The sequence below is a fragment of the Canis aureus genome, chromosome 11 (genome assembly GCF_053574225.1).
Source record: "Canis aureus isolate CA01 chromosome 11, VMU_Caureus_v.1.0, whole genome shotgun sequence".
NCBI lineage: Eukaryota > Metazoa > Chordata > Mammalia > Carnivora > Canidae > Canis > Canis aureus.
This window is the reverse complement of record NC_135621.1, coordinates 58,028,178-58,048,749: the sequence shown is the minus strand read 5'-3', so window position 1 is coordinate 58,048,749 and position 20,572 is coordinate 58,028,178. Positions and strand designations below refer to the sequence as shown.

At 40.0% G+C, this 20,572-nt stretch overlaps 1 protein-coding gene across 13 annotated transcripts in view; it reads right to left on the bottom strand.

Moving 5' to 3' along the window:
• The window catches only part of ACYP2 (acylphosphatase 2), a 247,671-nt gene that overhangs the window by 96,531 nt on the left and 130,568 nt on the right, over positions 1-20,572 (bottom strand). The window contains exons 4-5 of one of the 13 annotated variants that reach the window (XR_013389550.1): positions 11,508-11,629; positions 8,813-8,940 (exon numbers count right to left, since the gene is read on the bottom strand). The exons of 10 other annotated variants lie outside the window; for them this stretch is intronic. Coding sequence is in view for 1 of the 3 variants with exons in the window: in XM_077915398.1 (XP_077771524.1) it covers positions 15,313-15,421 (109 nt within the window). In the remaining 2 variants the exon portion in view is untranslated. Of the gene's footprint in view, positions 1-8,812; positions 8,941-11,507; positions 11,630-15,312; positions 15,422-20,572 lie in introns of all 13 variants that reach the window. 2 more of the 13 variants (XR_013389551.1, XM_077915398.1) reach the window with 2 other exon arrangements.

Sequence of the window (20,572 nt, the reverse complement as noted above, 5' to 3'; positions counted from 1 at the left end):
ATATATAATTTTAAGAGTTTTAACAAGGAAATTAATATTTATTTGGGCCTATGTGACAGAAAATAATGCTCATAGTGTCAGGAATTTTCTCTAATTCTCCAACTACGGTAGGCATCATTATCTTCAGGATGTCAAGGCTTTCCAAGAGGTTAAGCAATTTGCTAAAGGTCCAGAAGCCAGGTCTCCATTTGACTCCCTCATTCCATTCTAGGGTGCTAACTTATGTGACAAGAGGACTTTGGACTTATCCCTGATCACCCAATCTAAAGTGTCCTACCTCATTTACTCTCCATCAGCCTATATATCTCCTTCTTGTCATTATTCATGATTATCTTATTTGTTTACTTATTTGTTACTCAGTGCCTTTAAAAGATGTCAGGGTATGCAATTAAGCGATTTATCCAGCTTGTTCACTGTCATATCCTGGTGCCTGAAACTTGGTAGGTGCTCAATAAATATTTTTTGAAAGCACTGAATGAGTCAGTGAATGAGTGGGCTCAAGTGATTTTTGTAAAACTAGGGGAAAGTTAACCTAAGAGAATTTACAGAGGGTAAGCTAGTAAGATAGAGAACTAGCAGCCCCGAATTTAAGAGCATATGGTGGGCTTTGTGTCCTACTCCTTGATTAAACCCTACTCTTACTGTTTTCAAATATGGTACTATTCCTATAGAAGCTACATCATTATCAAACTATATTCTCTTTCTAATCTTTTCCACTGAATGCTTTTTATTTTTTCTAGAATTATGAGCACACAAAGAACAACAACAAAAAGGTCACTGGTCCATTACCCAGCATCCAAAACCTGGCCCAGAAGACAGAAAAAAATCTCAGACTCAAGGAAAAGTGTTATTTCTTCCAGCCCAACTGTTTTAAGACCCCAGAATTAAAGAACTTGAAGTTGTGGGTTTAGGCCACAGCCTTGCTTTATTCTGTAGTAGCTGTAGAGTACAGAGTACAGCCAGCCAACCATCTTGAAAATATACTTCTTTTGTCATTATAAACACTACATAAAATAAACCAGATGGATTAGAGCAAATCCCTTGTCACTATTCAATAAACAACTCAAGCTTTATGCTTTATCCATAACAAAGTAAACATTTAAAAAGATGTTTATTAGGAGTTTTTCATGGTTACCATAAATGCTTTGATGTATCGTGATAAAAATCAGTATAACACTGTATACACACTTCAAAATCAGGGAACTAGTTCAAGAAACACGGGTTCATCTATGAGAATTTCACATGGTCAATAAAAATCTTATTTTAGAAGAATAAGAAGTGGGAAATGCTTTCTGCTCATCTTTGTATGAGTCATGGTCCTTCCAGGGAAGAGATGGCACACTCAAATCAGGTGACCAAGCTAAATGACTGCTTTCAAAGGACTGGGCAGGGATAAAAGAAACCAGCGAGAGAAGGTAAAGGACCCCAGCACTGGCAACGCTGGAGAGCTGCTGTTTTGTGGTCATCTACATACTGCCAAAAAAACTTAGAAGAAATATTTCTCTTCCCTTGTAATCCCTACTGGGATGCAGATGTACATACGGGAAAGAAGGTTGGTGCCCTGGGCTACACAGTCCATTGGATGGCATAAGGACTGAGGTCACAGGCTATTGTTACCAAGTCTGTTACCACTTCAGTGTAATCAATGTGATAATAAGTAGATGCCAGTTAGTTTAACTTTAAATCCTGGGGCTGGTCAGGTGGCTTGCTATCAAGAATCACAGTCCAGAGTGGTCACTTGATGTTATAAAAAATAATATCCCAGAAGCAGCCTCTACAAACCCTTCTGCTGTTTGCACCAGTAAATGACACTTTGCTATTTAGCTGCTATTTTATCAAAAACAAGTTTTTACTGAATTAGCAACTTGTTAATTGGCACGACAAATGTTTAAAATGAATTATCACTGGTGAAATTAAAGGTATTCAAAATATGTTGATTACCTCAAATGGCTTAGAAACACTCCTCTATCTTTGCACAAATATAGTATAAAAACAATGACTTATACACGGTTAGAGATGACATGAGGGGTTTGATTCTGTAGCTGGTCCCATATGAGCTACTGGTTTCAGAGGAGTTCTGACTCCATGATCTTTTTTGCCCTGAGAACATATATCTGTCTCTAATAAACTTGGCATAGGAGATACAGTCAAAGTACTTATAAGAACAGAGCACTAGAATTCCACTGGGTTTATAGTAAGTTTGAATGAACTGCTTTGGGCTACTTGCTAATGAAAGCTTAATAAAAACCTATGTGTGTGCCTGAATTTTGCCTGAAACCTGTTATTATTATAAGTAGTAGCAAAGTTTATGAGAGTAGCTAACCATACCACCTTTTTGATAGCTATCATTATTCACCAGAAAGAACACAAGAATCGTGCATGTCTAAACTGACATGAGACTCAATTTGCAATATGTATTCTGTTAGCCAGGCCAAATCCAGAGGACATGGAAAGAGTGAATATTATCCTTATCCTTCCAGAACAATCTATTTATTCAGAATTGATTTACAAGAATATTTTCACATTCTATTTTTTAGAGTAAATATATGATTTCTTCATATAAAAATTCCTCCCTTCCATTCTACTTTACTAATTAACGCATTATAATAAATTGTAGTAAGTGTTGGCTTGATACAGATGGTAGGTCAGATTTTGCCCACAAGCAAGAATGGTTTTTATGAATTTAAAAGGTTATGGCTGGAGTATTATTTACAATAGGCAATAGGCAAATTATGAAAGCAGCCCAAGTGCCCATTGCTAGATGAATGAATAAAGAAGATATGATGTGATAGAGATATATACATACATATACACACATATATAAAATATTGTATATATATGTAACATATATATTACTCAGCCATATAAAAGAATGAAATCTTGCTATTTGCAACAACATGGATTGATCTACTGCTAAGTGAAATAAGTCAGAGAAAGACAATTATCAAGTGATTTCAATTCTATGTGGAATTTAAGAAACCAAGCAAATGAACAACAAAAAGAAATGAGAGAGAGAGAAAGAGAAAGAGAGAGAGAGACACCAAAAAACAGACTCTTGTCTACAGAGAACAAATGATGGTTACCTGAGAGGAGGTGGGTGGAGGATTGCATGAAATAGGTGAAGGAGATTAAGATTTCATTTATCATGATGAGCCCCAAGGAATGTACAGAATTGTTGAATCTTGGGCAGCCCGGGTGGCCCAGCGGTTTAGCACCATCTTCAGCCCAGGGCATGATCCTAGAGACCCAGGATCGAGTCCCACATCAGGCTCCCTGCATGGAGCCTGCTTCTCCCTCTGCCTGTGTCTCTGCCTCTCTGTGCCTCTCCCTCTCTCTGTGTGTCTCTCATGAATACATAAATTAAATCCTTAAAAAAAAAAGAATTGTTGAATCATTATATTGTACACCAGAAACTAATATAACACCATATGTTAAGTATACGGACATTTTATTTATATATATTTATACACACATGTATATATTTATATATACATATTATATATTTATATATAATATATATATATATATATTACATTGGGAAACCAAGCGCTTATTTTTAGTATTTTGTTAGTGCATACATTTAAAAAATAAAACCATAAAGCTATCCCCCCAAAAAAGGTTAAGAAAAAAGACTAATAATGACATATAAAAATTATGTGAAATTCAGGTTTCAGTGTCCATAAAGCTTTACTGAAACACAATTTCATTCATTTGTTTACATATTGTCTATGGCTGCTTTTGAGCTTTGAGAATAGAGTTGAGTAGTTGTGACAGAGACTATTTAGCCCATGAAGCCTAAAGTACTTATCTGGTCCATGACAAGAAAAACCAATTTGAACCCCTTCCCTTGATGATGGGGTTATACCATTGAACCAGTCAGAATGAACTGAACCAGGCTCAATTCTCTTGGAGCTTCGATTCTGAAAGGAGATAGAGAAAAACACAAAAATACGCAATGGCACTAAGTGCCATGGTGAAAACAAGGCTAGGGTGACAGAGAGGGACACCAAGCATACCTAGATGGGAGTCTCCCACAAACCTCTCTGAGAAAGGGCTATTTGATTGGAGAACTAAATGACAAGGGGATAACCATGTGATGATGGGGGCCCTCCAAACTTGCAGTATTAGGCGGAGCACAAAGATGGCCAATGGAACAGGTGCATGGCCAATGGAGAGAGGGTGACAGAAAAGTTTATGTACTCCCCATGCCTCTACAGATTGTCAGGGACAGTAGCAATCTCCCTGGAACTTGGTGAGTACAGGTGAATAGTCATTAGTAACCACCACATGGTCAATGTCAAAGACATTACATCATCAAAATGGCAGACAGGCTGAGAGTTTGCACCATTTCCCTCTACTCACACTCCCAGAAGGGGCAGCAAGTCATCTGAAAAATTATCCTTTTCCTTCCACTTTTCATCTTTAAAGTGTCTGGAAAAGATGTGAGCAATTCAGTGTAAATCCATCAAGGTAACATGTAAACCTTGCAACGTGCTAGGTCCACCAGCTACCAACTAGAGACAGAGGAGCGGAGGGCTGCCTGCAGTGCAGTCCACCGTCCTCACCACCCAGGCTCACTGTTCCTAGTCCGGGAGTGGAAGGTAACTGTCTCCATAACTATTCACCATCCTGGGTTATATACAATGCTGTGTGTTGCGGATTTGGGGAGATCAAAGTAATTTAACCCAGGCCATCATTTCAGTTGCTACAAATGTGTTCCCAAATGAAAGCATGTGATCATACTCAATGACTTCAGTGTGAAAAGTTTACTTAAAACACAGGACTTTCAAAAAAATAAAACAAAACACAAGACTTTCATGTGATCCCTTTGCAAACATATACATAGATTTTTAATGAGTATGGTTGGAGGGAATATGAATTTTTAAAAACAATATCCCTGTTAAAGAACTTAGCACCTCTTTTTAAGAACAACAAGCTTCTCTAAAGAGAAGAAATGTAATTAGAAATGTATTAAGTCCTAAAAAGCGGTTTTTAGCTTGTTTCCTAAGAAACCAAAAATAGAATTGACAAGTATAACTTCCAAAGAAGCTTAGATCTACTTAGTCTATTATTAAGTTTTCCAGTTCAGATTTTTAGAATCATTAACTTAAGGGGTGAAGAAATCTCTTACATGAAATAAAATTAAGTTCCCCAGTTAATTTTGTTTGTAATTCTTCTATTCACGAAAACTGACCTTCGTAAACAAAGAAACTGCCACCACTGTTCTCCAGCGGGGTAATAACATATCTAGCAGCCAATAACACATTGCAATTCTTATATAACCACAAGTGACATCAATAGAGTCTGCTCAATTTATGCAAAGAAAAATTCCTAGCAGCTAAAGTTACTTATTTTTTGTAAATTTGGTCATCAGAAGTGAAAACTCTCAATAGATAGGTAACAATGAACTCATTCTTCTACAATATTTCCTATTCTAATTGCTATCTTCAATGTGAGGATACTTGTGACTGAAAACTGAGCTCCTGCATCTTTTTTTTCTTAAGATTTTGTTTATTTATTCATGAGAGACATAGGAAGAGGGAGAAGCAGGCTCCCTGTGGGAAGCTCTATGTGGAACTCAATCCCAGGACCCCAGGATCACGATCTGAGTCAAAGGCAGACGCTCAACCACTGAGCCACCCAGGTGCCCCTGAGCTCCTGCATCTTTAAAGTTAAGTAGTTTTGTGACACTGAAAGAGTCCATATTTGGGGCTGGTCCAGAGCAGACATGAAGGAAGGTCAGCAGGAAACCTTGGGAATAGGAGATCAGCTCATAAGCCTCAAAAACCAGCATGCTCAGCCTCATGCAACCACTCCTCTCCCCCCACTCACAAGCGATAGGAAGAACAGTAAAAGGTTAACCATGAGCAAGAATCCTTCTGCCACCCTTGACTGCATAACTATATTCCATTCCAGGAGTTCAGGAGCTTCAGATAAAGTCAAGAGACCAAGAATAAAAAAAAAGACATTCCCTTCTTCCTGTGGCTTCTCTAAATCCTAACCTTTCCTTTTTTTTTTTTTTTTTAATCCTAACCTTTCCTTCTCAAATCCCCTATTCAGAATCCCTGCCCTCAAGACTTTTCAAACTCTAGCCAGAGATATGAACATGATCACATCCATCAAAGAAATTATGTTTGGCTTATGACAAAAAGTGTTCTTGGGGCACCTGAATGGCTGAGTCACTTAAGCATCTGGCTCTTTATTTCAGCTCATTATTTTGGGGTCCTGAGATCAAACCCCATGTTGGTCTTTGCACTCAGCATGAGTCTGCCTGAGATTCTCTCTCCCTCTCCACCCTCCCTAGAATAATTTTTTTTTAAAAAGTGTTTAATAAAATATAACTGCATTCAGAGACAAAAGTTTGCCAACAGTCTATAACTGACAAATGCCATTAAGTATTACCAAATTATAAAAAGGAGACAAAAAATGGAGCCAGATTCCTCCCTGGGGGCTTCTTAGGAGGATGAATTACAGCTATACTCCCTCCCAGGCTCTAAAAAAGGGGCATCTGGGTGTCTCAGTCAATTGAGTAACTGACTCTTGATTTCGGCTCAGGTCATTATCTTAGGGTTGGAAGATGGAGTCCACCCTAGGCTCTGTGCTCATCAGAGAGTCTGCTTGAGATTTCCTCTCTCCCTCTCTCTCTGTCCCTCCCCTTGCTCACTCACATGCTTGTGCTCACTCTCTCTAAAATAAATAAGTCTAGAAAAGGAGGGAGGGAGGGAGGAAACGGGGAGGCAAGCTACAGGTACCTGCAAGGGTAGCCTCCCAAGCACTCACAAGTATATTCTTGGAGGATACACTACCTACCTAGCAGTGAACACCGAGATCTCAGAATACAAAAGCTGACTGCTGATTCATTTAACCCAAAGTCAGATAAAGACACACGGGAGGGGGGGCGGGGGATGAGGAAATGTAAGTGTGGTATAAGCAATTTAACAAGTTACCTCTTCATCTATTGTAATAGAACATCAACAGATTCATCTATTGTAATAGAAAGTCAGTAGAGACATACATACTGTATACTCTAAGTATACTTTAAGGATACTAATTAGAAATTCAAAGGAACACCTAAAGAAATCATTAAAACAATTGTTGAGGAGTAGGATGGGAATGGTTTGGAGAGGGGAGGCTGCTGCTATTTTTAGCCCTATTTGACTTTTAAAACAAGTGCAGTTATTTTATTGAAAAACAAAATTGACTTACAAAAACACGAGGCTGTGGTTTTCTTTAGTGAAAAATAAACCTATTATTTTTTGTGGACCTTTCCTGTGAGCTGTTTGTCAAAAATGTCTAGAATAACATGGATATAGCTGGTAGACCATAGCTAGTTTGAAGCCAAATTCCTAGAAGCTGAAGACTGTCTAGTAATTTTTCTGATGTCAGGGCCAAATAAAAGTACGTGTGTATTTATGTCAGTGATGCCCATAGATTAGAAATAGAAGGTTAGGAGGAGACAGAAAGGCTTTCATGGGCATGCCCCCAAATTTACAGAAATCAATAAAATCCAAGCAGACCCAACAAAGTCGAGAAGAATACCATAGAAGGACTGGAGAACTCAAGAACACAGTGACCATTTGGCATTAGCACAAATAACACTACAAATGTTAATTGGCCCTGGAATATTTGTTCTGAAATTATAGACTGGAGTTGTCCAGAAAAGGCCAACATCTGCAAAACAGCTTCCAACTGTAAGGGGGAGGTAAAGGGAAGAATGTAATATACTCTAGTAGTTTACAAAGAAGAGCATCTAAAATTATTAAGGTTAAAAAAAACAAACAAACAACCCTCTAATATTCCTAATCAGCTCTTTAGGCAGCAAAATCGTTTTACAAATCCCAACAGGTTTAAAGGGATGGAAACTGGGGCCAAAAATAGAGTTTGGGCTCACCTTAGCCGTGTTTCACCATGGCTGCCCATTTTGTATGCCATTTAATTGAGCACATGCAATACATATTTTGCCTTTGTCATCCTTAGCTCTCCAGAAAACTGCAACACTCAAAATTTTATCTCTAATAGTTACAGATACAGCCAGACTACAACTAATGTATTATCTATAATAATCATCCTCCCTAGTACTGGTGTCCTATCATCCATGTTACATTTTCCTAAGAGATGTTTTATATTCATTTTCACGGTTCTTCCTTATTAAATGGAATTTCTTACTTTAATTCAATGACTATCATATATATTTTAAGTAACTCTGCAGATATATAATTGATTCTACTACACCTGTCTAAATATTATCCTGGTAATGCGTGTAAAATTATAGTAATAACTCTTTCCTCGGTAATATCCATTACTTTTTTATGGTCCCTAATTCACCATTCTTGTTGCCTTTTTCCTTTATTGGATTATTTTGATGTAGCAGATTTGACACAGTGGTTTTGTCTGGGGCGTGTTTGGATGGAGCCAACAGCAAAATGGACAGTTCTGAGACGTCTATACCAAAATACAAAAAACACTTTATTATAAATTACAGTAATACTAAGGGTGGAGAAATGAGATGGCTTAAGGCTCTGGTATGGCACAGGGACCAGGAGGAGGATTTCTGCTTTGCATATAATATGGTAAGTTTTTTTTAATTGGCTTGTGGGGTTCCTGGGTGGCTCAGTTGGTTAAGCGTCCAACTCTTGGTTTTGGCTCAGGTCCTGATCTCAGGGTGATGAGACTGAGCCCCACATCAAGCTCCATGCTTAGCATAAAGTCTGCTTAGGACTCTCTTTCCTTCTGCCCATCCCACCCCACACTCTCCCTCTATATATAATAAATAAATCTTTTTTAAAAAATTGGCTTGTTATTTAGAACTTACCAAAACATTCCAGATTCAAAAGAACTCTGTCAGTACAGACTGACATCAGACCATTAGCCATTACTCTCTCTTTAGGTACCTCCTACCCAACTGTGTACCCTGGGGTTTCCTCATGACAGGCTGAAGAACTGTAAGTAAAATAACGACATCACAATATTCATACTTCAAATACTTCACGATACAGTTTTGAAAAACAAAGACCTTTCCTACCTAACCATGATGTTACTGTCACACCTAACAAATTTAACATCTTTTCCTGAATGTTTTCAGTTCCCAAGCCATATTCAAATGTCCCCCAAACAGTGCCTCAAGTATCTTTTACACCCAGTTTATCCAAATCAAGAAAAAAAAATTAGTATCTATATTTTTGACAGAAATCTAGAAAAATATTACAACTATGAAATCTAAATGTAAGTGTTCATTATGCTATTCCTGCACTTCTTATCCACTTAAAAATATTTATAATGTCCAAAATACTCTAATCATATTTTTGCACATGTGTCTATATACGCGACAGAGGAAAGAAGTTTTCAATCATGTTACTGAGCACTATTCTGTTCAATACTGTCACCACTTGGGATCCCTGGGTGGCGCAGTGGTTTGGCGCCTGCCTTTGGCCCGGGGCGCAATCCTGGAGACCCGGGATCGAGTCCCACATCGGGCTCCCGGTGCATGGAGCCTGCTTCTCCCTCTGCCTATGTCTCTGCCTCTCTCTCTGTGTGTGTGTGACTATCATAAATAAATAAATTTAAAAAATTAAAAAAAAATACTGTCACCACTTACTTGGACAAGGATATAGAAATAGGTTTGTCAAATTTCTCAGTTGATGAGGTGGGAAAAATAATGGATGTGTTGGATAACTCAATCAAGACCAAAAAATGTTTTGGCTAAGTTTAACAAGAATTGGATGAAATGAGTGGTGATACATAGGATATATTTTTATGTTTAGCTAGGGCTGGAAGCAGAAGGACATAGGTTAAAAGATGTGGTAATAAGGAAAGGACCTAAGGCTTGCCATTTTGTGATGGTTACAACAAAAGTAATTGTTGCAAGTACTTGTTTTATTTTTTTTATTTTTATTTTTTAAAGATTTTATTTATTCAGAGAGACACAGAGGCAAAGACACAGGCAGAGGGAGAAGCAGGCTCCATGCTGGGAGCCTGATGTGGGACTCGATCCCGGGACTCCAGGATCACACCCCGGGCCGAAGGCAAGGGCTAAACTGCTGACCCACCCAGGGATCCCTATATTTCTTTCTTTATTTTTTAATTTATTTTTATTTTTTTTAAGATTTTATTTATTCATGAGAGACACAGAGAGAGAGGCAGAGACACAGGCAAAGAGAGAAGCAGGCTCCATGCAGGGAGCCCAATGTGGGACTTGATCCCAGGACTCAATCCAGGGACTCCAGGACCACGCCCCAGGCTAAAGGCAGGCACTAAACCACTGAACCATCCAGGGATCCCCGTATTTGTTTATTTTTTTATTTTTTTTAACAAAACAGATCCTTTCTTAAAAGGAGCCACTGCCCTTCCCTGCCTGTGAGTTCTATCTGTCAGCTCGGCATTACCATGGATACTAGGATGGTAAATGTCAAACTAAGAAATAGGACAAGGAGTGGCATGAAAGGCAGGAGTACAAAAGCCAAACTGCTGCAAAAATCTTCATGTGTCTATGGTTATGGAAAAACTTCAAAATGAGAAGCAAGGCAGCCTAACTACCTTGCTAGTGAGTAGGTGAGTATTGACTGTTCAGGCTTCTAACTCAGGCACTTGGTCTGGCCCACAATCAGAGATTACCTGGTTCTGTTTGGCAGATTTCACAAGGACAGAAGCATCAACCAAACTGAAGATGGGGACATGATTGAGCAATAATAAAATATCACAGTGTCAGAATGATTGTCACCTTGGCATACAGATGACAACGGAAGCAGGAGGGCCTCAGTTTCTGAGAAGGGTGAAGTCCTTTACACAGCTCCAAAGACCCTCTTATGTCAAATCCTTGTCTTGCTTCATCTTGTATACAAATTCATTTGTCCGTCTTTCCTGGAGTCTTTGAGGGCAGAGACTACATTACTCATCTTTGTAACCACAGTTCCATCACCCTACCTGATATCCAGTAGGTATTTCATGGAATGAATGAATGCTTACCTTCCAGGAAACAGACAATCATCAATGCATCAGATCATTTATCAAAGATTTTACATAATGCTCTGGATGCTCTCAAGAAAGTATCACAGCCATATGGAAAATACACTCCTTAGTCTCCTTGGCTAGCTGACCAGACGGCATGTTGATAATTGAGGCTGCACTCCTATAAAGACGATGACGAGGCACCACTGGATAAGGCTCCAATTATGCTGAGTAACTGAACTAAAATACACGGCTGCAATCTTAGAGTTCACACTAGTGTGTTTTGGCGTAGTAAGGTATTGTGTTTTCTTCAATAAGTTAGGCTAAGTGGTTCCAACTCAAACCTTGTAAGTGTTCCAGGGATTTTTTCAGAGAGATAATCTGCAAAAGGCCATCAATTGTCAAGAGCCATCTAGATTTCCTGCCAGAAGATCCCTCCACCTAAGGTCCAAGGGACACTGATTTTCCCCTGGGGTAAAGCAGGGAGGAGACTCTTTGGAGACTGGTTCAGAGTGTTCTATTCATACCAAGATTGCCCCCCCCCCCACCTCCGCCTGAGGCACCTGTGATCAGGTCAGACACAGCTCTGTAAACCATTTTATCATGGATGAGGTATGGTGATACTAGGCATTATTTTCAAGTGCAGTTTCCTCCTGCCTCAAGTTCTGGAGGGCTTCTGCTGTCTCTAAAGGGTAAGAGAGAAAGAGACAGAGAATGTGTATATGTTATACTCAATTACTTCTCAGGTTCCTTCTAGATTTAAAATTTTAAGATGATTGCTTTCTTAAGATGAAAAAACTAGGGACGCCTGGGTGGCTCAGCGGTTGAGCATCTGCCCCTGGCTCAGGGCGTGATCTGTGGTCACAGGATGGAGTCCCACATCAGGCTCCCTGCCTGGAGCCTGCTTCTCCCTCTGCCTAGATCTCTGCCTTTCTCTCTGTGTTTTTCATGAATAAATGAATAAAATCTTTAAAAAAAAAAAAAAAGATGAAAGAACTACCTAACAGTGGGTTTCCAGCTTGGGAATTTGTGACTGACAGTATGCAAAACATACTCGTGATTGCAGAAAGTAAGGCAGAGGACCATAAAGGGAGATATAAAACCCACAAGATAAATGTGTAATAAGATATAAATCTCAAACTATTAGAAAGGTAGTATTACTTAACTCACCTACTCTACACAGGGTCTTCTAGATGGTTATGCAAGAAATAAGCCTGTTTGCTACAAGGAGGACCTCAAAAGGAGAGACCTATAGTCCCAAGTGCCCCTAGCTGGCCATTTAAATTACTTTATCTTAACTTTTTAATATACTTGTATTTTCAGTTTAGATTGCTCCTTTGAAAAAATAAAAAAATAAAATAAAATAAAAAAGATTGCTCCTTTGCCAAATCTCTTCCTATTTCGTGCAGTGTTCTCTCAGGCCTACTGCCAAGGCCACCCAATGCAATCTGACAAGTGTTTCTGCCTCCAGTCTTTGCCACTTCAATTCATCCTGCATATTTCCTTAATGACCTTTTTCTAAATCATCAGGATTGGGTCATTCACACTCCCCGCCCCCCACCAAAGCCTTCTTCAATAGCTCCCTGGTGCACAAGGAATTAAAGTAAAAACTCATAAGCCTGGCACTTAAATCCTTACCAATCAAGCTCTAGCTCACCTTCATAACGTACCCAAAACAAGAAGTCTAAACTCTGTGTGGTCTGAAATAGTATCCTGTTCCCACGTGTACCGAAGGCTCACTCCTAGAAGCTACACCTTGGCTCACACCACCTTGTCTTCTGTGGAGTCCCCTTCTGTCATTCCCTTTTAAATATCCCAATTTTACTAGCCCCAGAACCCAGACTCCATAGTTTTAACCTCCTCAGTCAAGAGCTATACTTTGGTCTTCTGAGGTTGCAGCACACTTCTTTACCATTTAACAGAATGTTCCCTATACTGGTAATTAATTGTCACAGGCATTGGTTTTATTTCCTCAGGTTGACTATAATCTCCTCAAGGTCAAGGACTTTTTTTTTCTTCCTGATTTCCCTAAGTGCCCAGTGCAATGCATCACATGGCAAGTGCTCAATAAATAGGAAGCACTCAATGACCGATTTCAAACATTTGTGAACCACTTCTTTGGCTGAAATTATTTTGCCTGCTAACACCAAACTTCAGAATCATCTCTCTAGCTTTATCATGCCATGAATGAACTAGTTTCCTTGATTAAAAAAGTATAATGCAATCCTCAAGTGTGCTTGTTTAGTATAGAGGGTCTCAGATTCCGGCAAATAAACCCTCTTGTAGCATTTAACAAGGGTAAGTCACTTTAAACTAGACAAGGCAGCATTACATTCTAGAAATTGCCTCTTCACACTGTGATTGATAAGGGAAAACTCATGGACTCAATCAGGCATATTCAATCTTTAGGCATACTCAATCAAAAGAATATTTTACTAGATCATAGATGACCGTCTTATATGGGCATGAGCGTATTCAATATCCTAGTCAATAGCCTCCCTACTCAAAATTTAATGCATGGGCAAGAAAAACGCACATCAGTTGTGAGCTTGTTAGAAATGCAGAGTAAGAGGCTCCACCTCAAACTTAATCAAGACTTCTGCCTTTAAACAAAATCCCTACGTAATTTCAAAAGCACCTGAGAACCTAAATGAGCACAGCTGACTGACTGCACAGGAGTTTTTGGATGTAGGCATCAACGAATAGGAGATTTACCTCCTTTCAAAACAGCTTAAACCAGAGGCTCAACACCGATTGCTAGACCCTACCCCAGGGTTTCTGGTTCAGTAGGTCTGGGTTGGGATCCCAGAATAGGCATTTCTGACAAACCTCCAGGTGTTAGCAGTGGTGATTCTGCTGGTCCAGGAACCACAACCACTGAGTTATGCCATCCAAAAATAACATGCTGCCTATTCTGGGAATTTTGCTTCAAGTGCACTCTCAGTAGAAGGGAGAATACTGAGCTAGTAAACAAGGAAGAGAAAAAGAAGTGGCAGGAAAATAGCTCATTTTTGCTACAGGAAGGTAGCTGTTAATACTCCTTTGTACACAATGGGGTAAAAACAGCTGAAGAAATTACTATAGCAACAACTGCGTTCTCCACAAAGTCTTTCTCCACCAACAAAAGGCATCCCATCTTATGTAAATTCAACACAGACTTATCAGAAACAAAAACCATAGGAAACATCCTATTCATTAAACATCAGGAGATAACAGTACGGATTTAAGATGGATTTGAAAAGGACTCTTTTGAGGCCTGGATTTGGATTCTTTCATCAAGCAATGAAACAAAAATAGAAGTTTTTATCAATATGGCTCTAAAACAAGAAAAGGAGAATTAGAAATGTTAAAAATACTTATAAATTTTTAAATGTCTTTTTAACAAGAATCCCAAATAATTTTTTTAAACAGACTCTCAAAATTATAAATAGAATAATGAACATATAAACCAAAGAGCTCCACCTAGAGTTTGAAAACAGGTTCTCATTACTTAAACACACAAATGACAAAGCACTATTTACCTGTATGTTATCTATACGCTAGTTTTCATTAACATTGAAAAAATATTTTTACAAAAAGGGTAACTTTCTCAAGTGTGAAGTAATGTTAACTAAAAGGAGAAAGTAAAGGTTTATAATCCTGCCTGTAACCTATTTTTCCCCTCTAATAATTTGTCAGTTTTGTCATTGTGAATGATTTAAAAACCAGTCTGTAAAAGCAATTTATTAAAAAGTGAGAATGGGACACCTGAGTGACTCAGCCAGTTAAGCATCTGGCTTCGGCTCAGGTCATGATGGGGGTCCTGGGTTCTAGCCCTGCACTGAGCTCCCTGCTCAGTGGGGTGCCTGCTTCACCCTCTCCCTCTGCAGCTCCCTTGCTTGCTCTCTCACTAACAAATAAAATCTTTTAAAACAATAAAAAGTGGGGATAGTGTTCACTACAGCACAGAGAAGACAGCTTAAAAAATGAACTCTTACAGCACCTGAGCAGCTCAGTTGATTAAGCATCTATCTCTTAATTTCGGCTCAGGTCATGATCTCAGGATTGTGAGATCCAGCCTCCAGTTGGGCTCTGCAGTGTGTGTGGAGCCTACTGAAGAGTCTCTCTTTCTCCTTTTGCCCCTCCCACCCTTGCACACACATGCTCTCTTTCAAAAAGAAAGAAAAATCAAGAGAGAGGGAGGGAAGAAGGAAAAGAAAGGAAGAAAGGAAGGAAGGAAGGAAGGAAGGAAGGAAGGAAGGAAGGAAGGAAGGAAGGAAGGAAGGAGGGAGGGAGGGAGGGAGGGAGGGAGGGAGGGAGGGAGGGAAGGAAGGAAGGAAGGAAAGAAAGAAAGAAAAGAAAGAAAAGAAAAGAAAGAATCACTCTTACTTGAACTTGCTGTATGACCTTGAGCAAGGTCTGGAAGTCCTGAGTTTTCTCATCATTAAAGGCTACACAAGATGGGTAGTTCTCAGCCCTGGCTGCACACTGGAATTCTCTGGGAGGAACAGAGATAAATTGGTGTCTGGTTCCCACCCCAGAGATTTTTATTTAATTGATCTGATGTGAGGCCCTGACCTAGGGCCCAACCTGACATAAAAAATATATATATTAAAGCTGCACAGGTGCTTCTACATACAAGTTGGTTGCATAAGACCAGATGACTAAGCTCTTCACCTCAAATATCTACTGCTCTAGGTAGCAGTTCTCAAGCTTTAGTGCTTCAGAGTCCCCTGAAGGGCTTGTCACAACAGACTGTTAAACCCACCGCAGGGATTCTGATTCAGTAGGAGCCCGTGAAGTTCCATTTCTTTTTTTTTTTTTTTAAGATTTTATTTATTTATTCATGAGAGACACAGAGAGGCAGAGACACAGGCAGAGGGAGAAGCAGGCTCCCTGTAGGGAGCCTGATGTGGGACTCAATCCTGGGACCCAGGATCACGCCCTGGGCCTATGGATGATGCTCAACCACAGAGCCACCCAGGCGTCCCACGAATTTCCATTTCTAACAAGCTGCCACGTCCTGCTGATGCTACAGGTCCAGGGTCATAATTGGAGGATTACTATTTTAGCAGAGGACTTCAAAATGATGCTCTCCAAATTCCCCCAAATTATTCTGACTCTACCCTAACAAACTTGATCAGCCCCCCTGACTCCAATCGCTCTGCCCCCAGTTCCTACACCTCACCACCAACACAATCTCCTAACCCATAAATCCTACTGCCACTGTCTTGCCTGAGACTCTTCTGTGACTCCCCAGTGCTAATACAGGGAACGGATGAATTACCGTGACATTCGAGGCTCTTCACGGTTTGACCCCACTCTACTTTTCTAGCCTCAATTTCCGACTGTCCTTGTCACCTGCCTTGCTCCCGTCACTTGTCCCCAAAGACACAAAGGAGGCTCTTTCAGCTCAATGCCTTTGTACTGAATATTCCCTGGGACATACTTATTCTACCTCCTTTTCCTAACATACGTGTCACCAGTCGGTGTGTCAGGTACTGTGCTCAGCATTGGGAGTTCAAGGAAGGACAGGACACACAATCCCTTCTTGTGACGAGTCTCGGTGGGTGGGATGGACATGAACAGTGAACCCAACACGTCTTAATTATCCCTATTCTCTCATCGTATTATTTCTTTTACTTTCTGTATATTATGTTTTGACATCTTAAAAAACCTTCTAGCCAGTGTAGTGGGGCGAGGGGGGACCCATGGAACCTGCCTCTCCTGGGGACTAGATTCTTAGAGATAGCAGAGTTCAGCACCAAATACACCTTTAATATGCAAACTAAGCAATCCAGAGCCTCACACCTCCTCTATCACACCCTGCATCCCAGGAGGCAATATTCCTCTCCCTAAACATCCCAGGGCCAGGTACCAGGCAACCAAAACCCAAAGCCCTCTGGAATGCCTCAAACCATGCAATCCTAAACTGTCCACCGTGCCCTCTCTTGCCTTTCCCTCGGAAACCCTAACATGGGCTCTGGCCTAACCTTCCCTTTGCTCCCTCCTGACCACCCTGGGGATCCCTGATTCCCCTGTGGCCCTGCATGGCAGGCCATACCCTCTGTCTCTAGGAGTTCTAAGTATAATAAACTTTTTTCCTTCCGCGTCTCTGTCTCCTATTGTGGCTGCACCAGATTGACCAGCTCATAAAAGAACACAAAACACCTTCCATATCAGTTGCTGGAAGAACTGTTCGCAGCTACAGATGGCAAAGGCACACACATGAAAGTGTGCTGCAGGCTTCTCGAAAAGTCTGCTTCCGAGGCAAAAAAAGGACAGACCCAGGGCCATGCCTTCCTTCAGCCTTGGATGTGAGTAAGGCTAGAAGCTGAGGTGGTCATTTTACAACCAGGAGGGAAAAGAGCCAGCGAATCCTGCACACCACAGACCTGACATGGATAAGACAACCACCTCCCACGTCCCCTGACCTCCAGCCTCCTTCCTGCGAAGACCCAACCCCTGTTAGTTCGAGTCACTTGTTTATCAGGCTTCCTGTTACTTACAGCTGCAAGCGTTCTCTGGGGGTGGAGGTGGGGGATATTAAGCAAGTAATTCTTCCTAACAGCTGTAGTAAGTGTCATGAAGAAGCAGAGCATGGGCTGTTAAACCTAACAGGCTGGGTGGGGAATAATCAGAGAGGCTTGGAGATCAAAATTCCAGGCAGAGAGAGCAGCTTCTGCAAAAGTCCTAAGGGTAGAAGAGCATGTTGTGGTGGAGGGACTAAAAGCCAATGAGAAAAACAGTGGCACAAGAGGCCAGAAGAGAGGCATGGCCTGGACTGCTCCCCAGGGCAGGAAGGGCACCCTTGCACTGGCACTACCCCCACACCCTGCACCCATTCCCAGGCCCCACCTTGTGCTGAATCCACTTGTTCACCTCTTTTCCCCCAGTCAGACCAGACTTGTCACGATACCTTTAATCATCTTTGTGCCCTCAGCGCCTAGCAGAGGGGCATGTATACTACATATCTGCTGGATAAAAAATTATCACGATAGACTATTTTAACTATTAAAAATTATCCCAGAAGACATTACCCAATAAGAGACTTGACTGATGACTATTTTGGAGGCCTCCCACCCACGCAGGTATGCCTTCTTCACATGATTGGCTGAGATGCCTGTTCCAATAGGACCTTAACAGGGTTAAAATATTAGGTAAACTCTGCTAAGCCTAACAGCTTTATAATTTCCTAATTTGGGGTATCTTCTAAAATCATTAAGATCTTGACTTTAATACCCCAGCAAAAGAGAAACAGAAATAGAAATAGTTCCATTATGAATCAAAATAGTATCCGTATTTATTTGTTTGTATTAATTTTTTAAAGGTTTTATTGAGATGAGAGAGAAAGAGAGAAAGAGTGGGGGGAAGGCAGAAGCAGAGGGAGAAGTAGATTCTGCTGAGCAGAGAGCCTGACCCCAGGGATCATGACCCGCACTGAAGGCAGACGCTTAACCCACTGAGCCACCCAGGCGCCCCTGTTTGTATTTATTTTTAAATGGCAAGTTTATGGATGACTTTATTTCATTTCTTAATTTTCACTTCTTAATTTTTGTAATAGTCTTGACTCACTTACATTACCTAAGCCTATACAACTGTTTACTTACAAAAATACATAGAACAAAACTTCCTCATTCATGAGCCCCTATTTTTATATTCAGTATTTCTCTGAATACTTAATAATGTTTATAATTAAAAGTGAACCACCGATTTACATTTAAAATGCACACAGCTTTCATTTGACTCATTTCTAGGATTCAATACTTCAAAACTATAGAGATATAGGGATAAGCACACAATGTCAGTGTTGTGGTGGGGCGGGGGCGGAGAACCATGTTATTGGTTAAAATTGCTGGCATAGGGTGGTAATAAAAAGCTGATGTTAGCTAGTTTTCTCATTTTCAGGTTTCCTACACGCATGCACCTTATTGCCTGTACCAGGCAGATGCTCCCGCTACCTTGCCTTGTGCACAGCTGCTTGTTCCTGCCCCTGCCACACTCCCAGACTCAATGCACTGGCAGCCTCATCTCCTCCTCTACGCCATGCAGCTCTCAGCTCAGATGTCAGCTCCATGCAAACTTCCTCCCCGGCCACCACATTTGAAGTAGGAAAACCACCACTACTCCCTTCACAGCATCTTTTTTACTATCTGAAAATATTTACTATCTGAAAATATCTCGTTTATTGTTTATTGTGGGTCTCCCCACACAAGAAATTGAACATCATCTCTGGCTCACTGCTGAATCCCTACCTGGAACTGCCTGGCACACATAACAGGCCAAATAAATAATTATAGAATAAATGAAAAATAAATATATATATATGTAAATATGGATGCTCCCTGCAATAAGATTCGTAATAGCGAAAAATTACAAGAGTATGAATGTCCAGTAATAGATGAATGATTAAATTATGATTCATCCATACAGTGGAATACTCTGCAGTGATTTAAAAGAACATTCACTACCATGAAAAGATATTCATGGTATTTAAACAGTGTTGTATGGTGACAGATGGTAGCCCCGCTTGTGGTGAGCACAGCATAAGGTATAGACTTGTCAAATCACTATGATGTATACCTGAAACTAATGTAACACTCTGCATGTCAACTATAGTTTTTTTTTTTAAATATCCACAATACACAGTACTGTGAAATGTATAAAAGTTGCAGAACAATAGGTATAGCATGATCCCATTTTTGTAAATGATAAAGAGATAAATGTAACCACATAGGCATATATAGTTGTACGTTTTTTTATAACAGGATTATACCATATGTATTTTTAACATACACACATAAGAAAAAATGTGTAAGACTATGATCTTAGAAAGACATGCAAGGCCTACATCTTTTAGCCCATATAATTCTATATCATTTGAATTTTTGCAACAACCATGTAAACTTTCTGCAAATTAAAAACAAAAGCAACACATTTATCTTGTAGTGGGTAGACTGAATTAGGTTTCAAGCTGCTGAAAAATTGAGATCTTTTTAAAAATATTTTATGCTCACATTTTCATATACAAGCTAACTTTAATATATATAACAATAAATACTTAAGTATATTTTTTACTTTATTTATATTTTCAAAAGTAATTAATGTAATAACTGCCAGAACATGGAAGCAATCAAGATGTCTTTCAATAACTGAATGGATAAACTTACTGTGGTACATCCATATAGTGGAATACTATTTAGCAATAAAAAGAAATGAGCCAAACCATAAAATGTACAACACCAAGAGTGAACCCTAAGGCAAACTGTGGATCTTGTGTGGTTACAATGTGTCAGTGCAGGGTCACCCTTGGTTAATAAAAGGGGGGGGGTGCCATTCTAGTGAGTGATACAGATAATGAGGGAAGCTCTGCATGTATGGGGGAAGGCGTACCCAGGATATCATTATGCCTTCTTCTCAATTTTATTGTAAACCTAAAACTGCTCTAAAAAAGCAAAGTTTGGGAATGCCTGGGTGGCTCAGCAGTTGAGGGTCTTTAGTTCAGGGCATGATCCCAGGATTCCAGGATCAAGTCCCGCATTGGGCTCCCTGCCTGGAGCCTGCTTCTCCCTCTGCCTGAGTCTCTGCCTCTCTCTCTCTCTCTGTGTCTCTCATGAATAAATAAATAAAATCTTAAAAATAAAATAAA